Raw genomic sequence first — 23,939 nt, 5'->3', positions numbered from 1 at the left:
CGCGTACTAATACAGCGTGTGGATATCCAACGCGTAGTAATCTAGCGCGAGCATATTCTACGCGTAGTAATCCAACGCGTAATTATGCAACGCGTGGTAATTCTGAGCGTAGGAATCTAATGCGTGGTAATCTAACGCGTAGTAATCCAGCATGTGGATATTCAACGCATAGTAATCCAACGCGTGGATATTCGACGCGTAGTAGTCCAACGCGTAATAATCCTCGCGCTGTGATTGGTCCGCGTTTTTCCTTAATAATTAAAAAACGCAGCTTCAAACCCCATTCTTGCAAAGGAAAATCTTGTTCAGAATCGCATCAGCTACCCCTTATTTCAGGGACCTAGACTAGTTGTGAGACATCCTGTATGTTTAATAGTACAGTGTTTTCCATATTGATTAACATTGTACGTGTTTACTCTGCTGTTCCAATAGATCGGTAAGAAGATACTTTTAACCCGATTCTAGATCTAAAACACGCAAGTGCACATTTCACCATCAATCAACTAGAATCAGACTTAATCAGAAGTAGAAAAACAGATCAATATGTAGAGAAAACCGTTCCAGTCACGATATGCCATATAAATCATCCATTTCGTTGAAAGTAATCGAAGTATAGTCGATTCTCTGTGTATGGAACACAATCAGATATCAGTCAATATAATCAATAATCGTTCATAATTTCGTTTTAGTTGACCTTGACCAATATTATAGGTTCCAAATATTGTTGATCAATTTTATTTCAATATTTTATTTTTTTTGTCCATCTAGAACAAATTTGAAGTTTTTATTTATATTCGTGTCGTAATAAATCAATAGAATTTTACATTGTAACAACTTAATTTTATTAAAGTTTTAGAATTAAAAAATTTACAGGATTCATTTTGAATCATACCTCGTCAATTACATAAAGTAAATTCTTGATATAAAATACGTGAGTTCCTACATCCTTTACCAAAAAATGCAACAAATGTCACATCAATAGGAGATCATGGCTAACGGTTCTATCGATACAATTATCCTTATAAATCATACATCGTGAACTATTTCCAATGTAATAAAAGATCAATGTTCTCACGCATCCAATAAATAAATAAGTAAATCAGGAATAAGTGACAATGGCCGTCAAAGTGAAAAATCGTCCGAAAATCGATGCACTCGAGCGATCTCGTTGCGATCATATTTCTTGCGTTAACAATATATTATAACGTACTGCATCGTAAACATATGATACAGCATATTAGACTGTCAAAATAACTTGTTATAACACGTTACATCACAAAAATAATATAGTACAAGACATTACACAAGGAAAATAATACGTTACGAAATATTACATTATAAAAATAATACGTTACAGCACATTATATTACAAAAATAATATGTTACAACACACTACAATATATGACACTATAAAAACAATATCTTGCAACACATTACATTGTAAAAATAGCGTATCATAACACCACTATAAAAATATCCACCTACTCCATAAATACTCGACATAGGTACAAAATCCAGAATTCCCTATTCAAGACTTGCTGACAATTTTCCTTTTTGTAACAAGAATCGTTGCAAATTTATCTTATTATTTACAAATTGTTACAAATTTTTTAATTTTCCAATTTAACCTCCATATAGTAACGTGCAGATTCCCGCCAAAAATGAACACTATCATACAAATAAAAAACAAACACTCATACACTTATAAAATAATATTACACATGTTACACTCGATAACACAATTTGAATACTATAACTTGAATACTATAATTTGAACTATAATTTGAATTATAATTTGAATATTATAATTTATACCGTAGATAAAGAAGTCGCTCGCGTGCATCGAGTTAGGTTAAAAGTGCGAAGACCTCTATACGAAATTCGTTGGTGTTTAATTGTGTATTCTATTGCAGACTTAGGGAGCCCATTCTTCCCTGGTGGTCCTGAATTGTGGCATCATCCATTGGCGTACTCGACCGCTGGCGAATTACCCGGCACCCTGCAACACGCGACGCTGGTGCATCCGGCGTTACATCCTCAGGTCCCCGTACGTTCCTATCTTTGACTATCTGCAGACAAAGCTCTGGAGCCGCCGACGAGCGCCCCGATGCACGTTAGTGATACATGATCGTTATACTCGATTACCTAGCATACGATACATCTAGCAGCTAGACACGCACGTAGACGTTTCGAGAGCAGGCTTGACGGCTCGACCTGCTTCGAAAAACAGGGTAATCTGTTCGAATACGAGACAAGTTCCTGCAAATTTACAAATTCTTTCAGTCAAGCAAAGGAGCTGGTAACTTAGAGTCGTTCATTTTAACACCAAGTCCTTTTCACAGAGTAAACTAGAGGCGACAATGTCGGGACTTTTGATCTCTCGAAAGCTGTTCCTTTAAATTGGTCGTACAAACGAGCGGGAAATTTAAATCGAGCAAATCTACTTTCATGTCGATCTCTAATAATTTGGAATATATTTGTAATAAATTTTCTGTGTATTACTAATGTTGTCTTTCGAGGTATTTTATCAATTTTACGGCGTTGAAAAGTTGAAAAGAAAAGAATATACCAAAATGATTGCTCTACAAAATATATTTGAAGAATATGTATTACGGAAATGATTATTACAAATAACTTGTAAGAAAATGGAAAACTATATATCACAAGAAATTACAGATGAATGTGTTACAGAGATACGACAAAATATTTATTAGAAATAAGTTACTGGTGAATGTGCGGGTTTAAACTATTCTTTTTCGACCGCCATACTTCTATACTACATGCACCCTCGATTCTTTTGATTTAGGCATTGAAATTATCCTCTGTCTCTAGGAGGTAGGTTTCGTTGTTTAGTTTACAAAAAATACACTAATTCAGTAATCGAACAAATTACCCTGTGAGCTCAGGTGATCACGGAAAAATAATTTTACCAATTCCAAATCATAATAAATCAAAAACAAACATTAGAAAGAACTAAAATGGTGGAAGAAACTTATAATGCAATTTTCTCTCGAATCTATTTTATTTGCCCTAAAAGTCACTAAAATTCTTCAGAGTATAATTGCGAACAAAGACAAAATTTTGTATCGAACACAAAATTTTCTATAGCAATACTGGTATCATAAATTTCCTACGGCAGAAGCGGGTCCTCTAATTTGGACCAAATCCTAAACTGGACCGTACTAATGGTTCAAATTAAGAAGTTAGACCATTCGCTCGTAAATTAACTTAGGTACATCCCTTATCACGGGGTTGTAACTCACTCCTTGCTTAATAACATGAAACCAGAAACTGTATAGAATAAATAATAATTACTGTGTGACAAATGTTTCATTTTGATGTTGGTCCACATAATTTTGCCTCCAACTATAACTTCTGATTGCTGAATAAATTTCAAACTCTTATAGCTGATATGGAGGGATGATATTTTGATATTTATTGCTTGCACTATTTTTAGACTTAAATGTTGCAATCAAAGGTTAATTTCAATGTTAATTTTGTGAGGTTAATTTCAAAATGGAGTGAATATTTACTTAATGTTCAAATGGGGTTAAATTACAGTTAATACTTAAGGTGGCCCTCAAGTAATGCAATATTTTTTCCTTTTCAAGGATGCAATCACTAAATTATCAAATCACTAATTGAAAATATTTTTCAACGTTGAGTCAAGGTTAAATTAGACTTAATAGTACTTAAGATGGTCCTCAAGTAATGCAGTATTTTTTCTTTTTCAAGAATGCAATCACTAAATTATCAAATCACTAATTGAAAATATTTTTCAGTGGTGAATCAAGGTTAAATTAGACTTAATAGTACTTAAGATGGCCCTCAAGTAATGCAATATTTTTTCTTTTTCAAGCATGAAATCACTAATTGAAAATTTATTCAATCTTGAAACGGGGTTAAATTATACTTAATAGTAAATTGGACCTCAAATAATATTTTTTCTGTTTCAAACATGAAATCACTAAATTATCAAACCACTAATTGAAAATATTTTTCAATGTAAAATTGTTATCGATTCTGCAAATATTTTCTACATCCCATTATTGCAAGCAAATTACATCCCAAATTGCAATCTGTTTTATTAAATTCGCCCATTGATTACAATTGCTATAATTATTTTCAAATTACCTCATTCAGAAGTGAAAATATGTTTCCAATTTATGGAGTTATTTTTTGAACGAATACAGGAAACTTCCCCTACCGTGTTCTCCGTAACAACGCTAAGAACGGTGTGGTACAAGCGGGTACGAATTCGCCAAACAACCAGGAACTATTGATTTTTAATATCGCCTAATCCTGTGCCAGGTTCACGGGGGTACCTATCACGCGTGTGAACGATATCGAACTTTTTTATCGCGGTAACGTGACAACAGGGAAGTATTATTTCCTGTTCGATTTGAAGAAGAATTTATGCGGTTATCGTGCTATCGTGCACTTTTTCCTGCGTTTTACTTTTAAAATGCATGAAACGGACATTTTACTTTGAATGTTATTGAAAAGATTAGACACATCAGATACGAATATTAGAAACATTCAAATTATTGAAATATTTCTTTTTTTTTTAATAACACGAGAAAAATAATTATTTTTCATAAGTTCGAAAATAGGTAAGTTATGGTTGATGGTTTTTATTTTTATAATCTTAAAATTGTTACGAATTGTTTTTCTGAGAAAGTTAATTCTTGAGAAGTGAACATTTTTGAGTTGTTAAAATATTTTTTTGTGGTTGATGGTTTTTATTTTTATAACCTTAAATTTGTTATAAATTATTTTTCTTAGTAAGTTGATTTTTGGGGGTGGTTGGTAAAATTCTTTATGATTGATGGTTTTTATTTTTATAACCTCAAATTTGTTATAAATTATTTTTCTTAGTAAGTTGATTTTTGGGGGTGGTTGGTAAAATTCTTCATGATTGATGGTTTTTATTTTTACAACCTTAAATTTGTTATAAATTATTTTCCTTAGTAAGTTGATTTTTGGGGGTGGTCGGTAAAATTCTTTATGATTGATGGTTTCTATTTTTACAACCTTAAATTTGTTATAAATTATTTTTCTTAGTAAGTTGATTTTTGGGGGTGGTTGGTAAAATTCTTTATGATTGATGGTTTTTATTTTTACAACCTTAAATTTGTTATAAATTATTTTTCTTAGTAAGTTGATTTTTGGGGGTGGTCGGTAAAATTCTTTATGATTGATGGTTTTTATTTTTATAACCTCAAATTTGTTATAAATTATTTTTCTTAGTAAGCTGGTTTTTGGGGGTGGTCGGTAAAATTCTTTATGATTGATGGTTTTTATTTTTACAACCTTAAATTTGTTATAAATTATTTTTCTTAGTAAGTTGATTTTTGGGGGTGGTCGGTAAAATTCTTTATGATTGATGGTTTTCATTTTTACAACCTTAAATTTGTTTTAAATTATTTTTCTTAGTAAGTTGATTTTTGGGGGTGGTCGGTAAAATTCTTTATGATTGATGGTTTTTATTTTTACAACCTTAAATTTGTTATAAATTATTTTTCGTAGTAAGTTGATTTTTGGGGGTGGTTGGTAAAATTCTTTATGATTGATGGTTTTTATTTTTATAACCTTAAATTTGTTATAAATTATTTTTCTTAGAAAGTCAATTTTTCAAATAGTTTGGTAATGAGAAATTTGGCAATTTGAAAATTAAAAAAATACCTCTTTCTTCAAATGTAAAAATTATTTGCCTGAACTTACTCCCCCAACTCCAATAAACAAAATTAGCTTCTCCTTTAAATTTCCATTTCGATAAGAAAAAAAATGGTAGTGAACCTCGCGAATATCGAAGTCCATTTAATTTTCTAACGTAAAAGCGAATCATCCATTTCTGTTTTTGAATGACCATTCCAACCGTCTGTAAATACCACTATTTTCTGAACAGAAATGAAAATATTTTACAGCGTGTACTTGACGGAATAACGAGGCGAAATCTTGGCTAAATAGAGAATATATTCACTTGGGAAGTTTGCAATCTGCTTTCATAAGCGTTTACACGGTGATTTGTGTACAGTCGAGATTCTCGTAATTCTGTTCGCGATCATAATGTTTAAAAAAAACGGTCAGTAAAATTCCCGTGAAAACGTCTTTTGAGTTGGGAATCTGTTCAACGTTCGTTTGCGGACGAAAATACTTTGACTTTTTATCAAATTGCTTTGATGTGCTTTTTTATCTCCGAACATCTTTTTAGCTTGTACTTATGTAAATCAGGGACTTAACTTTACAATCGAAAGACGCAGCAATGCAGCAGTATAACGTTTAGTAGCGCAACGCGTAATTGCGCGGCCATTAATGTAACATTGGCGGGAAATTCAAATTGATTAATCAAAACTTGCTAGTTAAAGTAAATCTAAAGATATTGAATTTATTTTCTTACTTTTAAGACGCAGCAATGCAGTAGTATAACGTTTAGTAGCGCAACGCGTAATTGCGCGGCCATTGATGTGACTTTGGCGGGAAATTCAAATTAGTTAATCAAAACTTGCTAGTTAAAGGAAATCTAAAGATATTGAATTTATTTTCCTACTTTTAAGACGCAGCAATGCAGCAGTATAACGTTTAGTAGCACAACGCGTAATTGCGCGGCCATTAATGTGACTTTGGCGGGAAATTCAAATTGGTTAATCGAAACTTGTTAGTTAAAGTAAATCTGAAAGTATAGAATTTTTTTCCTTACATTTCTTTTTGATATTACGGTATATTTCTTTAGTCTTTTATGACTGTATTAATTTTTTTTTCACTTTGTTATTAATCAGTGATTCTGTAATTTATACACTTCGTTTCAACTGAAAAGAAAAATAAGGTATAGAATTACTGTTTAAAAAAGTGATGTAGGGTGTATTTTAAATAAAATATTGTCTATTTTTTGCATATATATTAATGAACATTATACATTATATCTAAGTAACCAAACATTATTATTTGAAATGCATTTGAAACGTAGATTAATTAACATCGAATGATTTATCTGCCAGTCGTAATTATTTTGTGTTTAGAAGAATTATTGTGAAGAAAATTTAATTCTCGCCCAGTGTATCCATTCTGTTCTAACGCTATTTTTTTTTAACGTCGCTGCAAATTATGCTGCATTCGTATTTAACACGGTTCCTGCGTTAATTAATCCACGCTCCGTAAGTCGGTCATGGACTACGGTTTCAATGGTACGCGTTCGTGTTATTTAAACAATTACTTAAAGTGAATGCACTCGACAGAATATTAGGCGATATTATTTCATTAAAATGTACGATTAGAATTTTCCTTCAACGATTAGCGTTTCACTGCTTCGTTCACCAGTCACTCAGATTAATCAAGTTTAAATTGGTTAATCAAATTTATTTATTTGATCGATCAAACTTAATTCGGTGAAATAATTTAGTAATGGAATACCGTAGTAGAAAATTCAATTTTAATTTGTTTATATGAGATTTTTGACTAGTTATTTTTTAGGAAATTTTTCTTCTAGTTTAATCAAATGTTTGATGAAATAAAAATGTATAAAAATGATGTAAAAATGTACTCAGCAGATTGAGTAATCTTGTAATTGCAAACGGTTATATTAATATAGAATAAATAATAACAAGAAGACAACCATCTGGTTATGTCTGCATAACCAGAATTCTATGCTGAAAATTTTGTATTAATTCAAATAGACTGATATAAAAATTATTTGGTACATGAGACTCTTTAAGACTCCTCCACACATCACATGTACAAATCAAATAATGTATTAAACATTATAATCGCGAACGATATCTCAAGTCAGCTTATATCTGATCGATAAATTAAAAATTCCGTGAGCGTCTACCTGATGGTCTCCGTGTATTAACTTTGAACTAACAATGAAATGTAAGAGCAAGCAAATGAAACATAAGGACAATAATCGTAACGGGTTTAAGCCACCATAAACTAAGAAGTCTCTCAAAAAGTTTCGGTCCAGATTTGAAGGAGACTATTGATGTCTTCCAAGCTTCTAATGACAAGCTTATGTTTTTCTCAAAAGTGCAAAATGATGCGTTTCCCATAAAACCTTGGGGAAGGCACGGAACAATGCTTATTTTGTTAAATGCAATGTATGCAATATTTTGTTAGAGAACGAAGAAAGAAATCAAACAATAATAATTTTTGTTAAACCGTTCCCTGTGAAATATACCCATCCTTACAGAAATGTATTTATTTTTCAGGCGCCCATGTCTCTGCCGCATCCAACGACGCTGACGTCGATACACGCGTCATTGCCCCATTTCCTGCCCTCGCCGGCCCTGGCATCGCCGGTAGGTTCACCCTCGTCCCAGCCGAACATTGCAGTGAGCAACGCACCCTGTTCCACCCTGTTCGTGGCGAACCTCGGTCAGTTCGTGTCTGAACACGAACTCAAGGACATCTTCAGCAGGTTAGAAAACGTTCTCAGATATCGATTTATCGTTTGCATTGCAGAAATTCTCGTTTCCATGAGTTCGCGACAACGCTGTGCCCCGCGTTTACTTGGGGATATTATTAGTTCACTATATTAATATTCAATAAACCATTTAATCTTTCATTATTCTTGAAAGCTACTTAAAAATTTATGTTCTTAAAAAGTTGTTATTTTACTGTTCTTCAAAATTTTGTGGAGGATCAAGTATAGTTAAACACTTATGAAGAAGAAGAAGAATTAGAAAATTGTGTTCAGTAAATATTAATAGATGTACTGTTTTAATTTCGTTGAAAATTGTACAAAATTTTATTGTGGAAGGTATTTTTGTACAGTTTTCTGATTTTTTATACTTGATGTTCCTCAGATTTTTGGAGGCAGTTTCCAACAATTATGGGGGGTTAAATAATATTAGAAAGTGGAAGAAGTAAAATTTTTACATAACATTCACTTTTAAACAATAATAAATGATAAATTAACCTTAATTAGAAATAATAAAAATTCAACCCTTAAAATTTACTGTAATGTACTTTTAAAATGATCATTATTGAAAAATATATAAAAATAAAATGTTTGAGAGCATTTAAGAATAATAATTACTTAAAAGTGTTAATAAATAACAATACTTAATTTACAAGTGAAAAAAGATTTAAAAATATTAAAATATCATAAAATTTTTACAAAATTAATTATATCTAATAATTCACAATTAACTAAGTCAATATTGATAATAAAAAAAATAACAATATTAATAAATTAACTAAATTTATGACAATTAACTTCAATAATTCTTCAAATTATCTTATCAAATATTTTAAACATAAATGTCACCCTAATTTAAAGTACATAACCTATGATCCATTTTGACTTGAGTTCCATAAATGTAACCTCAATCGAAAGAAGAGGGATGTTAAACCGAAGCAAGGAATGTTCCCCAACGGGGACATGGTCGTAACATTTACCTTAATCCCGTTGTTTCTGTCAAGCTCCCCAAAGTTTCATCCCGAGCAATTTACGTCCTCCCTAGAATGGCAAAGTTCATGTTTATACGAATGATCGTGCGAGTTTGATACACCAAGAGCAACTTATCGCGATAATGAATGGGAAAGGAAGACACGTAACTAACGGTTGGAAAGTGTCTGCAACATCTGGCCCGGTTGGACAAAATAATGACTTCCCGAACAAGTTCCTTGCTCGGAAATGAAATCAGAGACGAGCCGGCTAAAATTGACTTTACAAACATCGAGCGCGTGTGCTCTTAATTGACGTGTATGACTCTTATCGTCGTTAGTGCGCTCGTAAATTATTCATTTTACGAATACTTACCGCGGTGTGAAGCGGAATTCAACGTTTGATTCCGTAACTCGTGATATCCTTTACTTTTTCTCCATTCCGGAAACGAAATATCTACGCGGAATGTCACTTTGTCGATTTACTTTCTGAATAATACGAAATTTAATCGAGTTCAATGACTTCTTCGTGTTAAATGTGTGTATTTCAAAGTTGTGTAAATTGTGTTTACAAGATGGCAGTCAACATTGTAATTCAAGGAATAATTTTGGGTCAATAATTTGTGGAGGAAAGAGACAATGTTAAATACTGATGAAATTGTACAGGGTGATTCATTTAAGATGGACGTTGATATTATACAGGGTGTTTCATCTCGCCCCAACATTTACATCCTTTTAATTGAAAAAAGCAATAAAAGAAGAAAGGATTACATCTCGATTAAACTATCATTAAAACTACCACTAAAGCAACAGCATATGTCTACAAAAATTACACAATAATTCGAAATGGTTTAATACACCAGTAGACAATTAACAAGTCATTGAAAGTAACAGAGACACTCTATAATTCCACATTAGAGCATCAAAGCGTGAAATAATCGAAAAAACACGGACAATATCGACAAGAATTCACGCGTCTTCGATCCGACACGATTCACTAAGCTCGGCTACGAGCGAGATCTTGATGAAAGCGTGCAACAAGATTTATTAGACCGAGTCAAATCAGTTAAACATGCTCTATTGCTCCTCAAAGTCGTTCTCTTCAAAATAGAAACTACACATGCAACACCTATTCTCGTGTTATCTTACAATTTCATTAAGCCGTTGCATATCAAATGATCAATTTTGAAGCACAAAAACGTGTCACAAAACAGTGTCCACGTTGAGCTGTATATTTTAAATATCGACGTTATTATATCGAGTGAACAATTTGTACTCGAAAATGTATTAATGCATTTTATCTGCAATTTAGTAACTTTCCCTCCAGAAAAACCGAAGATTTCGATATTCATTGTTTGCAATTAACTACGACGTTTCGAAATTAATCAATTAGCGATTAAAACGTGTTAGGTCGTGGAATGCCTATTACAGCGAGATTAGACATCACAAGTTTCTAATGATACTTTCGTTCCTTTATTTGTAGTTTCGAATCAATTACCCATAGCAGCAATACAGGAGTCACATTCTAGGGAGTATTTCTGGTTTGTTAGTCACATCTGTGAACCCTTAACCTTAGCAGTAGAGTCTTTCGTTCGCAGTTTTCTATTCATGTCGAGGTATTGCGTTTTATTACTTCAAGTCACTTTGGGGAAAAGACTTCATACGTCACTCGCATACATCACCCGAATTCTAGCTGAACCAATAGAAAATTAGAAACTGTTTTCCCTCAGCAATGTCACAATACGCTCACTTCAAGATTTTGTGAAACGTAAAAATTCTTCGAAGACACTTTCGAGTACATAGCAAAATCTAGTCGTTCGAAGTGAAAAGATACAGTGCACTTATGTTCACTTGTTGGGTAATCGTCACTTACTGACGCGATATACAGTTAGACTCACGATTACTTCTAGAGGATGAAAACTATTCAGTTTATAGGTAATAAGAATTACAATACTAGTTGCAATGTGGTAATTATGATTATGGCTACTATCATTACTATACAGAATAAACGATTACAACTTCCAAACGATAAAAAACTGTTCAGTTTAATGGGACTTATCCACTCTGGATGCAATGAAGTTTTGTAATTATGAAGGCTAACTGTAGATTCCGTATAAAATAAACGATTGCAACTTCTAAACGAAAAATTAGTTTAGAAGTAATGGTACAGTTATCAGCAGTTGCTGATGCATAATTGGCTATGGTTAGTGATCGACTTCATACAAAATAAACTATTGCAACTTCTAAACAACGAGAAGTTATAGTTCAGTTAGTAAGTAACAGAACTTGTCTAGCTTTGATGCAACGGTTAATTGTGATTGTGGCTACTGGTTAATGTAGACTCCATATTGTGTCAAATACATAGCAAAATCAAGTTCGAAGTGAAATTTAGATACAGTCCACTTATATTCACTTGTTGAGTATCCTAACGATCCCACGTCGTTTAATCGTCACATACAGAACGAATCAGAAAATGTTTCGTTTTTCAATCGGTAGACAACCAAAACGAGTAAATACTCGCATTTGAAATATGGTACCCTCTGGACATTACGGTTACACTTGCATAGTAAATTATTTTCCCGTGCTCCGCCATGCAGAACCTTCCCACGATTCTGAGTATGTGTACACACGTGTACTACGTGCAGCCGTATTTAAACAGTGATTTGTTCGAGGCTCGAAATGCCGGAACGTTCTTTCAATTACCTTTTACAAGCAGTTTAATCGAAATGCTTGCTGATTACTTCCGTCGAATGAGATTCTGCGAATGCATTGAATCTGCGCTTAATGCGCTGCTCGTTAAAGGATAAGAGGTTTCCGTTCGCGGGTAAGATTTATCGTGGATAACCTAGTGATAATATTAGCGGAATATTGATCGAACTATTTCGATTGATTAATAATTTCGTTTAATATTAATTAATTATTTCATTTAGGCAGAATTAATCTACATGTTTCGTGGAACCTCCTCTAATCCCGTGTGAATTATTGAATAACATTGATTAGTAATTAGCTAAGTAGTTTAATTGGTGACAATTTGCGTGCATAAAATTAATTTCATAATGGATATAATATGAATAATATTGTGATTTCACTGGGAATATGGATGAGTTATAATGTTTACTGATGTTGATATGTGGATAGAAGAATCATGTCAATCTGTCAGTCTGATTTGACTGTTAGCTTGTTCTCTTTATGCTAATCGTGTTAGGGTAATCAGTGACACTAATCAGTTCAGATAGTGTTTCAGTGGAATAAGAGTATGAGGTGACGAGGGATTCAGGATAGAGGAATGTGGAGTTAGGGATGGAGGAATGTGGAGTAGAGGGATTTGGGAATTTAGAGAGTGGAGAATTTAGAAATTTGGAGATGTAGAAATTTGGGAATTTAGAGAGTGGAGAATTTAGAGATTTGGGGATGTAGAAATTTGGGAATTTAGAGAGTGGAGAATTTAAAGATTTGGGGATGTAGAAATTTGGGAATTTAGAGAGTGGAGAATTTAGAGATTCGGGGATGTAGAAATTTGGGAATTTAGAGATTTGGGAATATGGAAATTTGGAAATTTAGAAAGTGGAGAATTTAGAAATTTAGGGATGTAGAAATTTGGGAATTTAGAGAGTGGAGAATTTAGAGATTTGTGGATGTAGAAATTTGGGAATTTAGAGAGTGGAGAATTTAGAGATTTGGGGATGTAGAAATTTGGGAATTTAGAGATTTGGGAATATAGAAATTTGGGAATTTAGAGAGTGGAGAATTTAGAAATTTAGGGATGTAGAAATTTGGGAATTTAGAGAGTGGAGAATTTAGAAATTTAAGGATGTAGAAATTTGGAAATTTAGAGAGTGGAGAATTTAGAAATTTGGGTATATAGTAATTTGGAAATTTAGAAAGTGGAGAATTTATAAATTTAGGGATATAAAGATCCATTGCTATAATTTGGAATATTAAGATTTAGGAATATAGAGCTGCCTAATAAGATTGCAGAATTATTAATTTCCATATTCCCACATCTAAACATAGAGATGTAAGGCCAACAAAAATATACTAGGATCTGTAATTACAAAGATTTAAAAATATCATCAATCATTTTAAGAAAGAAAAAACGTAGAACGTATCTCATCCGTAAATCGAGAGTTATGACTTTTTAAGAGAATGGTTCCACGTTGGGCAACTTTAATCCCCAATCGCCGAGTAGCCGTGCAGTTATGGTCAGCGGAAACCGCAACCGGAAATATCGTTCAAATGCGAAATAACCGATGCTCGGTGAAAATGCAAGGGAACCAACGGACCCAGGTGTGAACCACCAAAAACTGGAGACGTTGTATCGCGCGTGTAAACGTGTGTAATTAACTCGGGTAGCTACTTGCGAATTCATACGCAGAACTTGGCCGTGTAATGAGGTCCCGCGGAATAATTGCGCGAAGGGAAAAAGAAGAACTCGGGGTGCTCTCACTGCCCAAATTAGCGTGGCACTCGCATGCCTGCTCGATTTCGCCTTCTTCAACGTTCTCTAACGACCTTCGAATTAGGGAAATTTCTAAGCGGAGTTTCGATTCAGCTGATGTTTCAATTGGTATTATCATTTGGTGGAGATTATGTTAATTGTGCTTTTCGGAGAATTCTGTGCATTTTGAATTCTTGCTGCTTTACGGATTGAATTTTATTAATCGTTTGTTAATTGTTTTATGGAGATTCTGGTAATACTGAATTCTTGCTGTTTTGCGGATTAATTTTTATATTTAGATGTTAGTGGTTGCATTCTGAGGTTCTTTTGATATTGATAGAACTATTTAAAAATATTTGAGAACGTGGTTTAATTTGTGCAGCAAAATTATTAAGGTTAAGTTAGATTAATTATTACTTGTATGCTTAAACAATTATTTTGAGGGTTCTCTTATGGTCATTTACTTAATTACCATGTTGGCTGCCATAATTAATAAATTGAACTCACAATTTTAAATAATAAATTGAGAAATTAAATTAATAGACTTAATTGAATAGAATAATTGAAAAAGTGAAGCAGAGTAACTTTAAACACCATTAAAATTACAGAAATAAATACCAAACTGAGAAATTTAATTTAAGGAACTAATTTTTATCATCCTTCATAAAATTGAGTTTAAAGAAATTTTAACAGCCTGAATAATTCAAAAGTCAAATTTAAATATGATTAAAGAAAACAAAACCTTTAATAATAAATTAAACAAATTTATTACTATTATTCCAAATAAATTACAAAAGTCTCAGAATTCAAATTCTATCAATCACTGCCAAGAGTAATCTTTCACCTCCCTTACCATTAACAATAAACATCATAAACAAGCTTAATACAATTCCAACGCAAAGGGTTAATTATGACAAATAATCCCTGTAACGAATGTTTCAAAGAATTTTAAGATGATCGCACAGGTTCATCAGTTTATTCTTGTAAGTCATATCGCCAGCTGTGCAAAGAAGGAATCGATAACAGCCGGTTGCGTCAGATACAGACAACTGACGTCATATCCAGTTCATTCATTGCAATGCGAGATGCAGGTTCGCGAATTGAATAGCATACAAAGACCTCATTCGTTGTCCTATTGCTGTGATTTGACCCGTTAACCCTTCCTCAGATTATTTCGACCATCGACCCATCGTACAATTAACTCGATGTGGAACCAGATTTATCCTTGAAACTTTCCGAATATTTATCATGTCTCTCTGAACCGTTCAGAAGCCATATTCTTATCAACAGATGCTAACTTATTTGTATTGTAACTGACAAATGACACGAAATTATGAATCTGAATGAAGATGAGTTAATTTTGTTATATGTTTTTAAGTTTTTCTGGGAATTAACCTTAACATGTAAGGAGCTTTGCATTTTAACCCTTAGGGTACTTTGACTCAAATTTCAAATATATGGTAAATTCAACTCTTTGAATTTTTGTCAGAAATATGGAATAAACTTTATGGGTTCGACTTAACACTAGGTTTACGTGACGCATTTCGAATTTTTTTAGGAAAATTAACCGTTCGCATTTTTATTTTACTGTACTGACTTTTATCCATTGAACGAGGTAAATATATATTGAAGTCTATTTTCTTCGAAAGCTTTGAAATATTGAAATTTGCTATGTGATATCTCTACGGATGTGCGTCAATTTTATATAAATTTACACAACTTATTAAAACACGTGTTCTTTAATGGTCAGACATCTTGTAGACAAGACGTTACTAATTTTTAATATTAACCAATAATAATAATGAAACTACCTGTTACATTTATTAAAAGTTATGCTTTAACATTAAATGGTAATGGTAAAACAAATTCTTGCAAAATCAGAATACGTATTTTAATTCACAAATTACTTTCATTCAACTTGCATTAAATACTAACAATAAGTAGATACATAGTATATAAACCTTGTTAATCAAATACAATAAATACAATAACTTCCAAGACCAATAGCAACAACTATTGAAAGGAGAGATTCAAACTTTGCGCGCAAATTATACAGGGAGTCTCACAACTAGTGCAATCTCGCAACTAGTGTAGTCTCACAACTACTACTGAAAATTACAAAACCGTTCACATTTTTATTTTATCTTGTACTGACTTTTATCCATTGAACGAGGTAAATATATATTGAAGTCTATTTTCTTCGAAAGCTTTGAAATATTGAAATTTGCTATGTGGTATACCTATCTCTACGAATGTGCGTCAATTTCACGCGATCGTAATGTAAATAAAATTTTTAGTAAATTAGTTTTACCCAGGCAAAAATTACAACAATAATAAATATGAATGCACCGACAATACCTTATAAACGACGGACTTCGCTAGTGCGGGGTCGCACGCGGCCGGCTCAGCCGGTATGTCGGGTTCGGACCCGGCGTCGCAGTACAAATCGCAGTTCGCAGGGTAGAGGGAAGTAAAAATATGAATGTAGAATATTGAAGTAATGTACTAAAATACTATTGAATAATAAAAACTTTCTATAAATATCTCATATTTTCATTTCTTGTAGTGTTTAATTGTATTGCTTTCTAAGAGGTTGTTTTTCTTTAAATATATTCTTGCGTCAAATTGACTCGTATTCGTAGAGATAGGTATATAAGAAATAGTCGTAAACCCAGTGTTAATATTGCAACTGTGAATAATTATGATAAAGGGAACTGTACTTGAACCTGTACAAGGGGTTAAATTTAATTAACGTCCACATATGGATACTAATATATGCATATATTATCAATAATTTCTGTTAACCATGTCAAGTAAATAATTGTTTAAGAGTAACTTTATTTTCTAACCTCAAAATGGTCATCCTTGAGGTTAACCGAAATATTCAAATAAATCAGTCTATTCAAATTATTAACCAGTCTCGAATAATTTAACAAGATAGGTACATAATTATTTCGCGTAACATCTACTTGAACAAAATATTTTTATACAATATATTTTTATAGAAGACATTTTATCTTATTCAATCAGATGTTGCCTAAAATAATTCTACCTTAAGCACGAAAATAATTTTTCTCTCCGTTATTTGTACCCGAATTTCAACTAATTTCACAAATATAACATTGTCTTTTCTATTCGAAATTGCTAATTAAATTAATTGCAAATGTATTCTATTATATTATTATTTTATTCCTCCACATTCGTAATTTCCCAAAGCGATCGAAGATGAAATGTTTCCCAAGTGTTATTGAACTTAATGTTGTCCACTATTTTCGAGCGTATCTGTGTCACAGTGCAATGAACTGGAAACGACGAATTTCCTAGCTACTCTGGAAACAATTACGCAGCTAGAAATTTAAGAGAACCATATAGGTCAACGCTGAATCAGCCACATTTCCTCTGTCTCTTGATACGCGCGTTTTGAACGCGTCCATAACATTCGAATTTCGATTTTCACGAATAATTGTGAAAATCCAGGAAAGCCTGATCATGTTTCGAGATATCGGGAGCTTCCGTACTAACAGCACCGCCTCCAAAGTAATCACTGACATCCGCTGATCATTTTGCCACCAATTGTAGCTCGTAGTCATAAGACGCACCTGTGCTAGTGCCCGTAACCATATCAGTATTAATATAACAATTTTTATGGTCTGTTTGCATTTATCAGTGACGTGTGTGTGCATCTCAATTGAAGTCCACCGACATTTGTAGTACACACTTACCTTAAAGTATCTTATTGAATTACAACATGTTACTCTGTAATTACATTGTCAAGAAATATTACTTATTGCATTAACCTTGAAATGAAGGACAACTGATTGTGAGAGACTTAGTGTTATACAGAGTGTTTCACAAGTTGTGTTAAGTTGTGTTAAAGGGGTTGTAGCTGATGTCCTTTGCAAAAGTGGATTTTGTAGCTTTGTTTTTGAATTATTAAGAAAATTAGTTACGAATTAACGATTAATGAATTAGTTACGATTCTTTTTGGGAGTAACACCAGTTGTGAGACGACCTGTATAGTTACATTAGAACATCAATAATTTTATATTTGCTGTTGCATACAGGAAGGGTCATACTTATTTTATAGAAGCAATTTATTGTAGACTGAGAATAATCCCTCAACTGTAAGGTTCAAAATCAACTGGTTCAAACAATCAAGGTTCAAAAGTATCCATAATGGTATATATTGATCAGTCATCAAAATTATGTCAATCAATCGTACTCGACCATGAACTTTACCAATTCGATCGACAGGTAATACTCTTGGACATCTCTTAAAGTTCATGTCATTTTTAGCTAGTCTCTTGAGAACCTTATTATTTTTAATTATGATCAAAATATAGAATTTTTACCAAAATACAGAATTTTCAATTTTGTCCAAAATAAAGAATTTAGAACCTTGACCAAAATAAAGAATGTTGAACCTTGTCAAAAATAAAGAATTTTCAATTTTGTCCAAAATGAAGAATTTCTAATTTTGTCCAAAAAGAAGAATTTCTAATTTTGTCCAAACTGAAGAATTTCTAATTTTGTCCAAAATGAAGAATTTCTAATTTTGTCCAAAATGAAGAATTCCTAATTTTGTCCAAAATGAAGAATTCCTAATTTTGTCCAAAATGAAGAATTTCTAATTTTGTCCACAATGAAGAATTTCTAATTTTGTCCAAAATGAAGAATTTCTAATTTTGTCCAAAATGAAGAATTTCTAATTTTGACCGAAATGTCCTAACGAATCTGAAAGATTCTAAAATATTAAATTCTGTGATGATTTGAAGATGAAGTAAAAATTTCATAATGACTATATTCAGTGTAAAACAGTTCTTAGCTGAAACTATGAAATTAGATACGAACGTCACTGATATATGAAAATAGACGTATAGTGGCATTATTAACACCCTGACACACGCTGGTTCGCACAAAGGGAACAGCTAACGAGTATCACGGGAATGTTGAACGAAAGAAGCGTAAATTATGAGATAATGCACGAGTTTCTTCCCATTAGGCGAAGGAGAAACCTGGAAGAAAAAAGGAAAGGAGTGAAAGTATCCATCAGAGGTACTGTAATAGGCATGTAGCTGGTGGAAGCTAAATTTTCCGTAGTTACGTTTGGTGCCTGGTAGAATTACCATCAATCATAATCGATACGGATATTTCCTTTAAACTCTCTAACTATTGGCTCTTCAACTTGGCTTAGAAATTCTTTGGTTAATGGTCAATTTTTGATGATTCAGAAAATATTGTGGTATAGCACGATTCGTTTAATGTATTTAAAAGTTTAATGTAATTTCAAGTTTTTGGATTTGGGAATTAGAGAATTCAGAGCCCCAGAATTTGTCTAATTTTGTAGAATATTTGAAAATTATAAATTTTACAAATTCGATACGTTAGAAATATACAAAGTATATACTTAAAAATTAGTAATTCTGAAAATACAACAAACTAATAAGAATTAGAAATTTTGGAAGTCAGTGAATTATATGAAAATGATATGTGATGATCTCAGACCAGCCTGACACGTCTGAAAATTTTACGAGCTAAAAATTTGTCAACTAATTAAAAATTCCGAAAGCTGACAAAGCCGTAAGAGAGATAAAAATGAAACGTGTCTCAGACCTGCATATGTCTGAAAATTCAGCAAGCTAAAAATTCTTCAAATTCCAATTAATTAGAAATTCCGAAAGCTGACAAACTCGTAAGTGAAATATGTGTCGTACCAGTACGTCTAGAAACTGAACAAACTATTCGACAAAATAGAAACTTTGAAGGCTGAAGTAAATTAAATGAAAACGTAATCTCAGACCATCATCGTCCGATAAAATGATATCGTACGTAACCTCGTTGCTGTTCGACCAGCGTCACCATCGCCAACACCCCCACACACACACACGTACACACACACCCCTTGTCTTTGACTAGAGTACCGTCTGTCGTAACTAACTAGAGCACGTATTGTACGCTTCTCTTATTTATGCACAGTTTTCCTGGTTTCTCCCGGCTTCGTATGCACACGAAGGGAGGGTCGCCAGTGGCCTTTGTCGAATACCAAGACGTTCGCTACGCGGCCCAGGCGATGGCCACTCTCCAAGGATCCTTTCTCCTCTCCTCCGACCGGGGAGCAATACGAATCGAATATGCAAAGTCAAAAATGGCCGAGGTGGGCTTTACAAATCTCTGGATCGAAGTAGGTTTCATTTTATGCTACGCTAGCTGCTACCTAACCGTACATCCGACGAAAACGCAGCACCCCTTTGCACCCTCTGCTCGTAGAGCCCCGATGTCATCACCGTTCTTCCTTCTTTCGTTCGTTTTCTAATCGCAGATTTCATTTCTACGATGCTTTCATTTCACCGATGGTTTCTTCGATGTTCTTTTCATTTTTTTCGTGTTTGGTTGTTCCAAAGGGACTGCGTTTTCGTCGACAGAACTGTCGTAGGGAGCGAAATGCCTGTGAAAGACTCTTTCTGATTGTACTGTGAATTAATTCGATTTTGTTCTAATGATGTTTGCGATGATTTTGGTGATACTCGTGTTAGAGGACGCTTCGAGCAGTTTTTAATTGTGTATTCTTCAAATTAGTTATGTTGCGATTTGGTACACGGTGTGATAAAGGTTACACCCTTTGGTAAGGGTGACTTTGTCCTAAGGAAATTTGTTTGTCAGCAAATTTTGCAAGTTATTGATCTTGATTGTCTGCAGATTTTTAAATTGAGGTTTACCAATGTACAATTTCTACTCATTCTTAAATTGTTATTTAGCAATTCATAATTTTCAACCATTTTTTATTAGCTCTTTATCAATTTACAATTTTCAACAATTTTTAAATAGCTCTTTACTAGTTTATAATTTTCAACAATTTTTAAATAGCTTTTTACCAATGCATATTTTTCAACAATTTCAAAATAGCTTTTACCAAAAAATGTTTAAATTAATGTTTATCAACCTTAAATTGTTACTAACTCTTTAATTGTTACTCAAACTATTTACTGATTTTTAATTATTATTTTTAAATCGATGTTTACCAGTTTTGATGAAATTTGTTTTTTTATGTTTGTCTCATTTTCAAAGTGTTTGCCAATTTTATATTTTTATACTTATTACTTTATGCAAGTTATTTTAGCAATTCGCACAGTAAACATAGAACATTCTGTTTTTGGGACAAAGTTACACAACTTTGGTCGAAGTTTGCAGTCAATTATTTATGTCAAGACATTTCTGTATGAACCTTATTTAACGGAGTTCGTAATTAGCTAAGTATGGTCGTTTTTAGTGAAACACATATTACGTCACTGGAATATGGGTGCTGCTCAAAGTGTTAAATGACCCAGTAATCACGATGCAACGAAATGGGGTGACTTTTCATGAAGAGATAAGATGAAATTTGGAACAAGATTTTCTGGTTCAAAGAGGATTTAATAAATCCTAATTGCTGTTTCTGTATTTATTTCAAGAGAGGCGGTTTCGTAAATTAATTTTATTTATTCAATCGCGTTAAATCTTTTGAAGGAAGTCGTTGAATTAATTTGATATTCAGAATCGAGGGTAAATATGAAAATTTCGGGGTGAAAGTTGGTTAAATGTTTGCGTTGGTTAAATGTTTATTTCGGGTAAATAATTTTGTTGGTATTTGAGATCAAAGTAGGTGGATATTAATTAGGGATATTTTTTAAATCATGTATCTAAACTTTTATGCAATATTTTGTACTATATAAAATTTCATGAAAACTTTAGTAATTCAAAAGTGGAATAGTTTATAAATTTTTAAACTTAATAGGTCAGAAATTTCAAAATTTGAAAATTTCTGGTACATTCAAATCAAACCTCAGATGTAACAAAACCTTGAATAGTCCCGAAAATTTAAGCAATACAGTGAGTAAAACCATTAAAATTAGACCTATCAAAAACCTATTAACTATTAGACCTATTAGAAACCATCCCATCTCCATCTTAATTGTCCTAAAATTTCCATCCTCCATTACAACATATTAAAATTCACAATAAACTACCCAACATTCAAAAGCTCCAAAAAATATTTCAATTTATTTCACTTTACAATAACCAACTACCTCCTCATGAAAAATCACGACCCTTTTACATCACCAACATTACGGAAACAATAAGAATATTTTTCAAGACTCTTCCACCCGCTAACCTTTCACGGCATTTTTTATGGCTCCCTATGGTGCAGTGGTCTCAGCAGGACTCAATTACCTCGCTGTCTGATTTCAATCGATCGCCATTTTCGTCCCCGGCTAACAAAGACACAGTTCGACGTATCGAAACCGCAGTACGCGGTCGTGTGTCAATCGATCAAACGATCGATCTTCGATCGCGATCGATGGTAATCACACAGGGTCCAATGGAAGCTGGGTACCACCGATATCGGTGCCAATTGCCAATTATCTGCCGCTAATCGCCTATGGATCGTGCACAACCTGCCGATCTCTACGTTTTCTTCCTCTCTTTGTGTCTATCTGTCGTTCTTTCTCTCCTTATTTCTGTCTCTCTTCCTATTTCGCCGGTGAAACGATTCGTCTAGCCACACGAAATAATCCGATTTTTCGCTACGGTAAATTCATTTGTTCTTTCCTCGTTACTTCACTTTTATTTTTCTATTAGTTAAGTGGATATAGCTGAGCAGTTTTCGAAATCTGCTTTCTGTATCACCGTAAGTGTTTGGACATTACTTTGGTACATTTAGTAGTCTCAAGTTTGGTATTGACTCAAGGTTTTACATTTTTTATCGTAGGGAATTTTTGAAGAATTTTTTACTTGTGTGAATTTTTTGGATAACACTTATGTGAACATGTATACAGGATGAATGAACATGTAATATACAGAGTGTCAAAACTAGTGTAGATCCCCGAAATGGGGAGCAGCTGACGCGATTCTGAATAAGATTTCCCTTTGCAGAAATGGGGTTTGAAGCTTCGTTTTTGAATTATTAAGGAAAAACATGGACCAATCAGAATGCGAGGATCACGCCTGCGCAGACGCGAGAACGGTAGCTTCGGATAACGCATAGTTATCCAACGCGTAGTAATGCAACGCGTGGTAATCCTACGCGTAGTAATCCAATGCGTAGTCATCCAACGCGTAGTAATACAGCGTGTGAATATCCAACGCGTAGTAATCTAGCGCGTGCATATTCTACGCGCAGTAATCCAACGCGTAATTATGCAACGCGTGGTAATTCTAAGTGTAGGAATCTAATGCGTGGTAATCCAACGCGTAGTAATGCAACGTGTGGTAATGCAACGCGTGGTAATCCTACGCGTAGTAATCCAATGCGTAGTAATCCAACGCGTACTAATACAGCGTGTGGATATCCAACGCGCAGTAATCTAGCGCGTGCATATTCTACGCGCAGTAATTCAACGCGTAATTATGCAACGCGTGGTAATTCTAAGCGTAGGAATCTAATGCGTGGTAATCCAACGCGTAGTAATGCAACGTGTGGTAATGCAATCCGTGGTAATCCTACGCGTAGTAATCCAACGCGTACTAATTCAGCGTGTGGATATCCAACGCGTAGTAATCTAGCGCGTACATATTCTACGCGTAGTAATCCAACGCGTAATTATGCAACGCGTGGTAATTCTAAGTGTAGGAATCTAATGCGTGGTAATCCAACACGTAGTAATGCAACGTGTGGTAATGCAACGCGTGGTAATCCTACGCATAGTAATCCAATGCGTAGTAATCCAACGCGTACTAATTCAGCGTGTGGATATCCAACGCGTAGTAATCTAGCGCGTGCATATTCTACGTGTAGTAATCCAACGCGTGGTAATTCTAAGCGTAGGAATCTAATGCGTGGTAATCCAATGCGTAGTAATGCAACGTGAGGTAATGCAACGCGTGGTAATCCTACGCGTAGTAATCCAATGCGTAGTCATCCAACGCGTAGTAATACAGTGTGTGGATATCCAACGCGTAGTAATCTAGCGCGTGCATATTCTACGCGTAGTAATCCAACGCGTAATTATGCAACGCGTGGTAATTCTAAGCGTAGGAATCTAATGCGTGGTAATCCAACGCGTAGTAATGCAACGCGTGGTAATCCTACGCGTAGTAATCCAATGCGTAGTCATCCAACGCGTAGTAATACAGTGTGTGG

General features: G+C 33.6%; 1 protein-coding gene across 4 annotated transcripts in view; it reads left to right on the top strand.

The window, feature by feature from the left end:
* Positions 1 to 23,939, top strand: part of LOC100882041 (protein couch potato) — a 214,908-nt gene that overhangs the window by 182,654 nt on the left and 8,315 nt on the right. For 3 of the 4 annotated variants that reach the window (XM_076530057.1, XM_076530056.1, XM_076530058.1), the window contains 3 exons: positions 1,914 to 2,047; positions 8,205 to 8,413; positions 19,799 to 20,003. In XM_076530057.1, the coding sequence (XP_076386172.1) occupies positions 1,914 to 2,047; positions 8,205 to 8,413; positions 19,799 to 20,003 (548 nt within the window). The remainder of the gene's footprint in view (positions 1 to 1,913; positions 2,048 to 8,204; positions 8,414 to 19,798; positions 20,004 to 23,939) is intronic. The other variant, XM_076530059.1, reaches the window with a different exon arrangement.

Source organism: Megachile rotundata, chromosome 3, assembly GCF_050947335.1.
Source record: "Megachile rotundata isolate GNS110a chromosome 3, iyMegRotu1, whole genome shotgun sequence".
In the NCBI taxonomy this organism is placed as follows: domain Eukaryota; kingdom Metazoa; phylum Arthropoda; class Insecta; order Hymenoptera; family Megachilidae; genus Megachile; species Megachile rotundata.
This window is presented reverse-complemented; position numbering and strand designations above follow the sequence as displayed.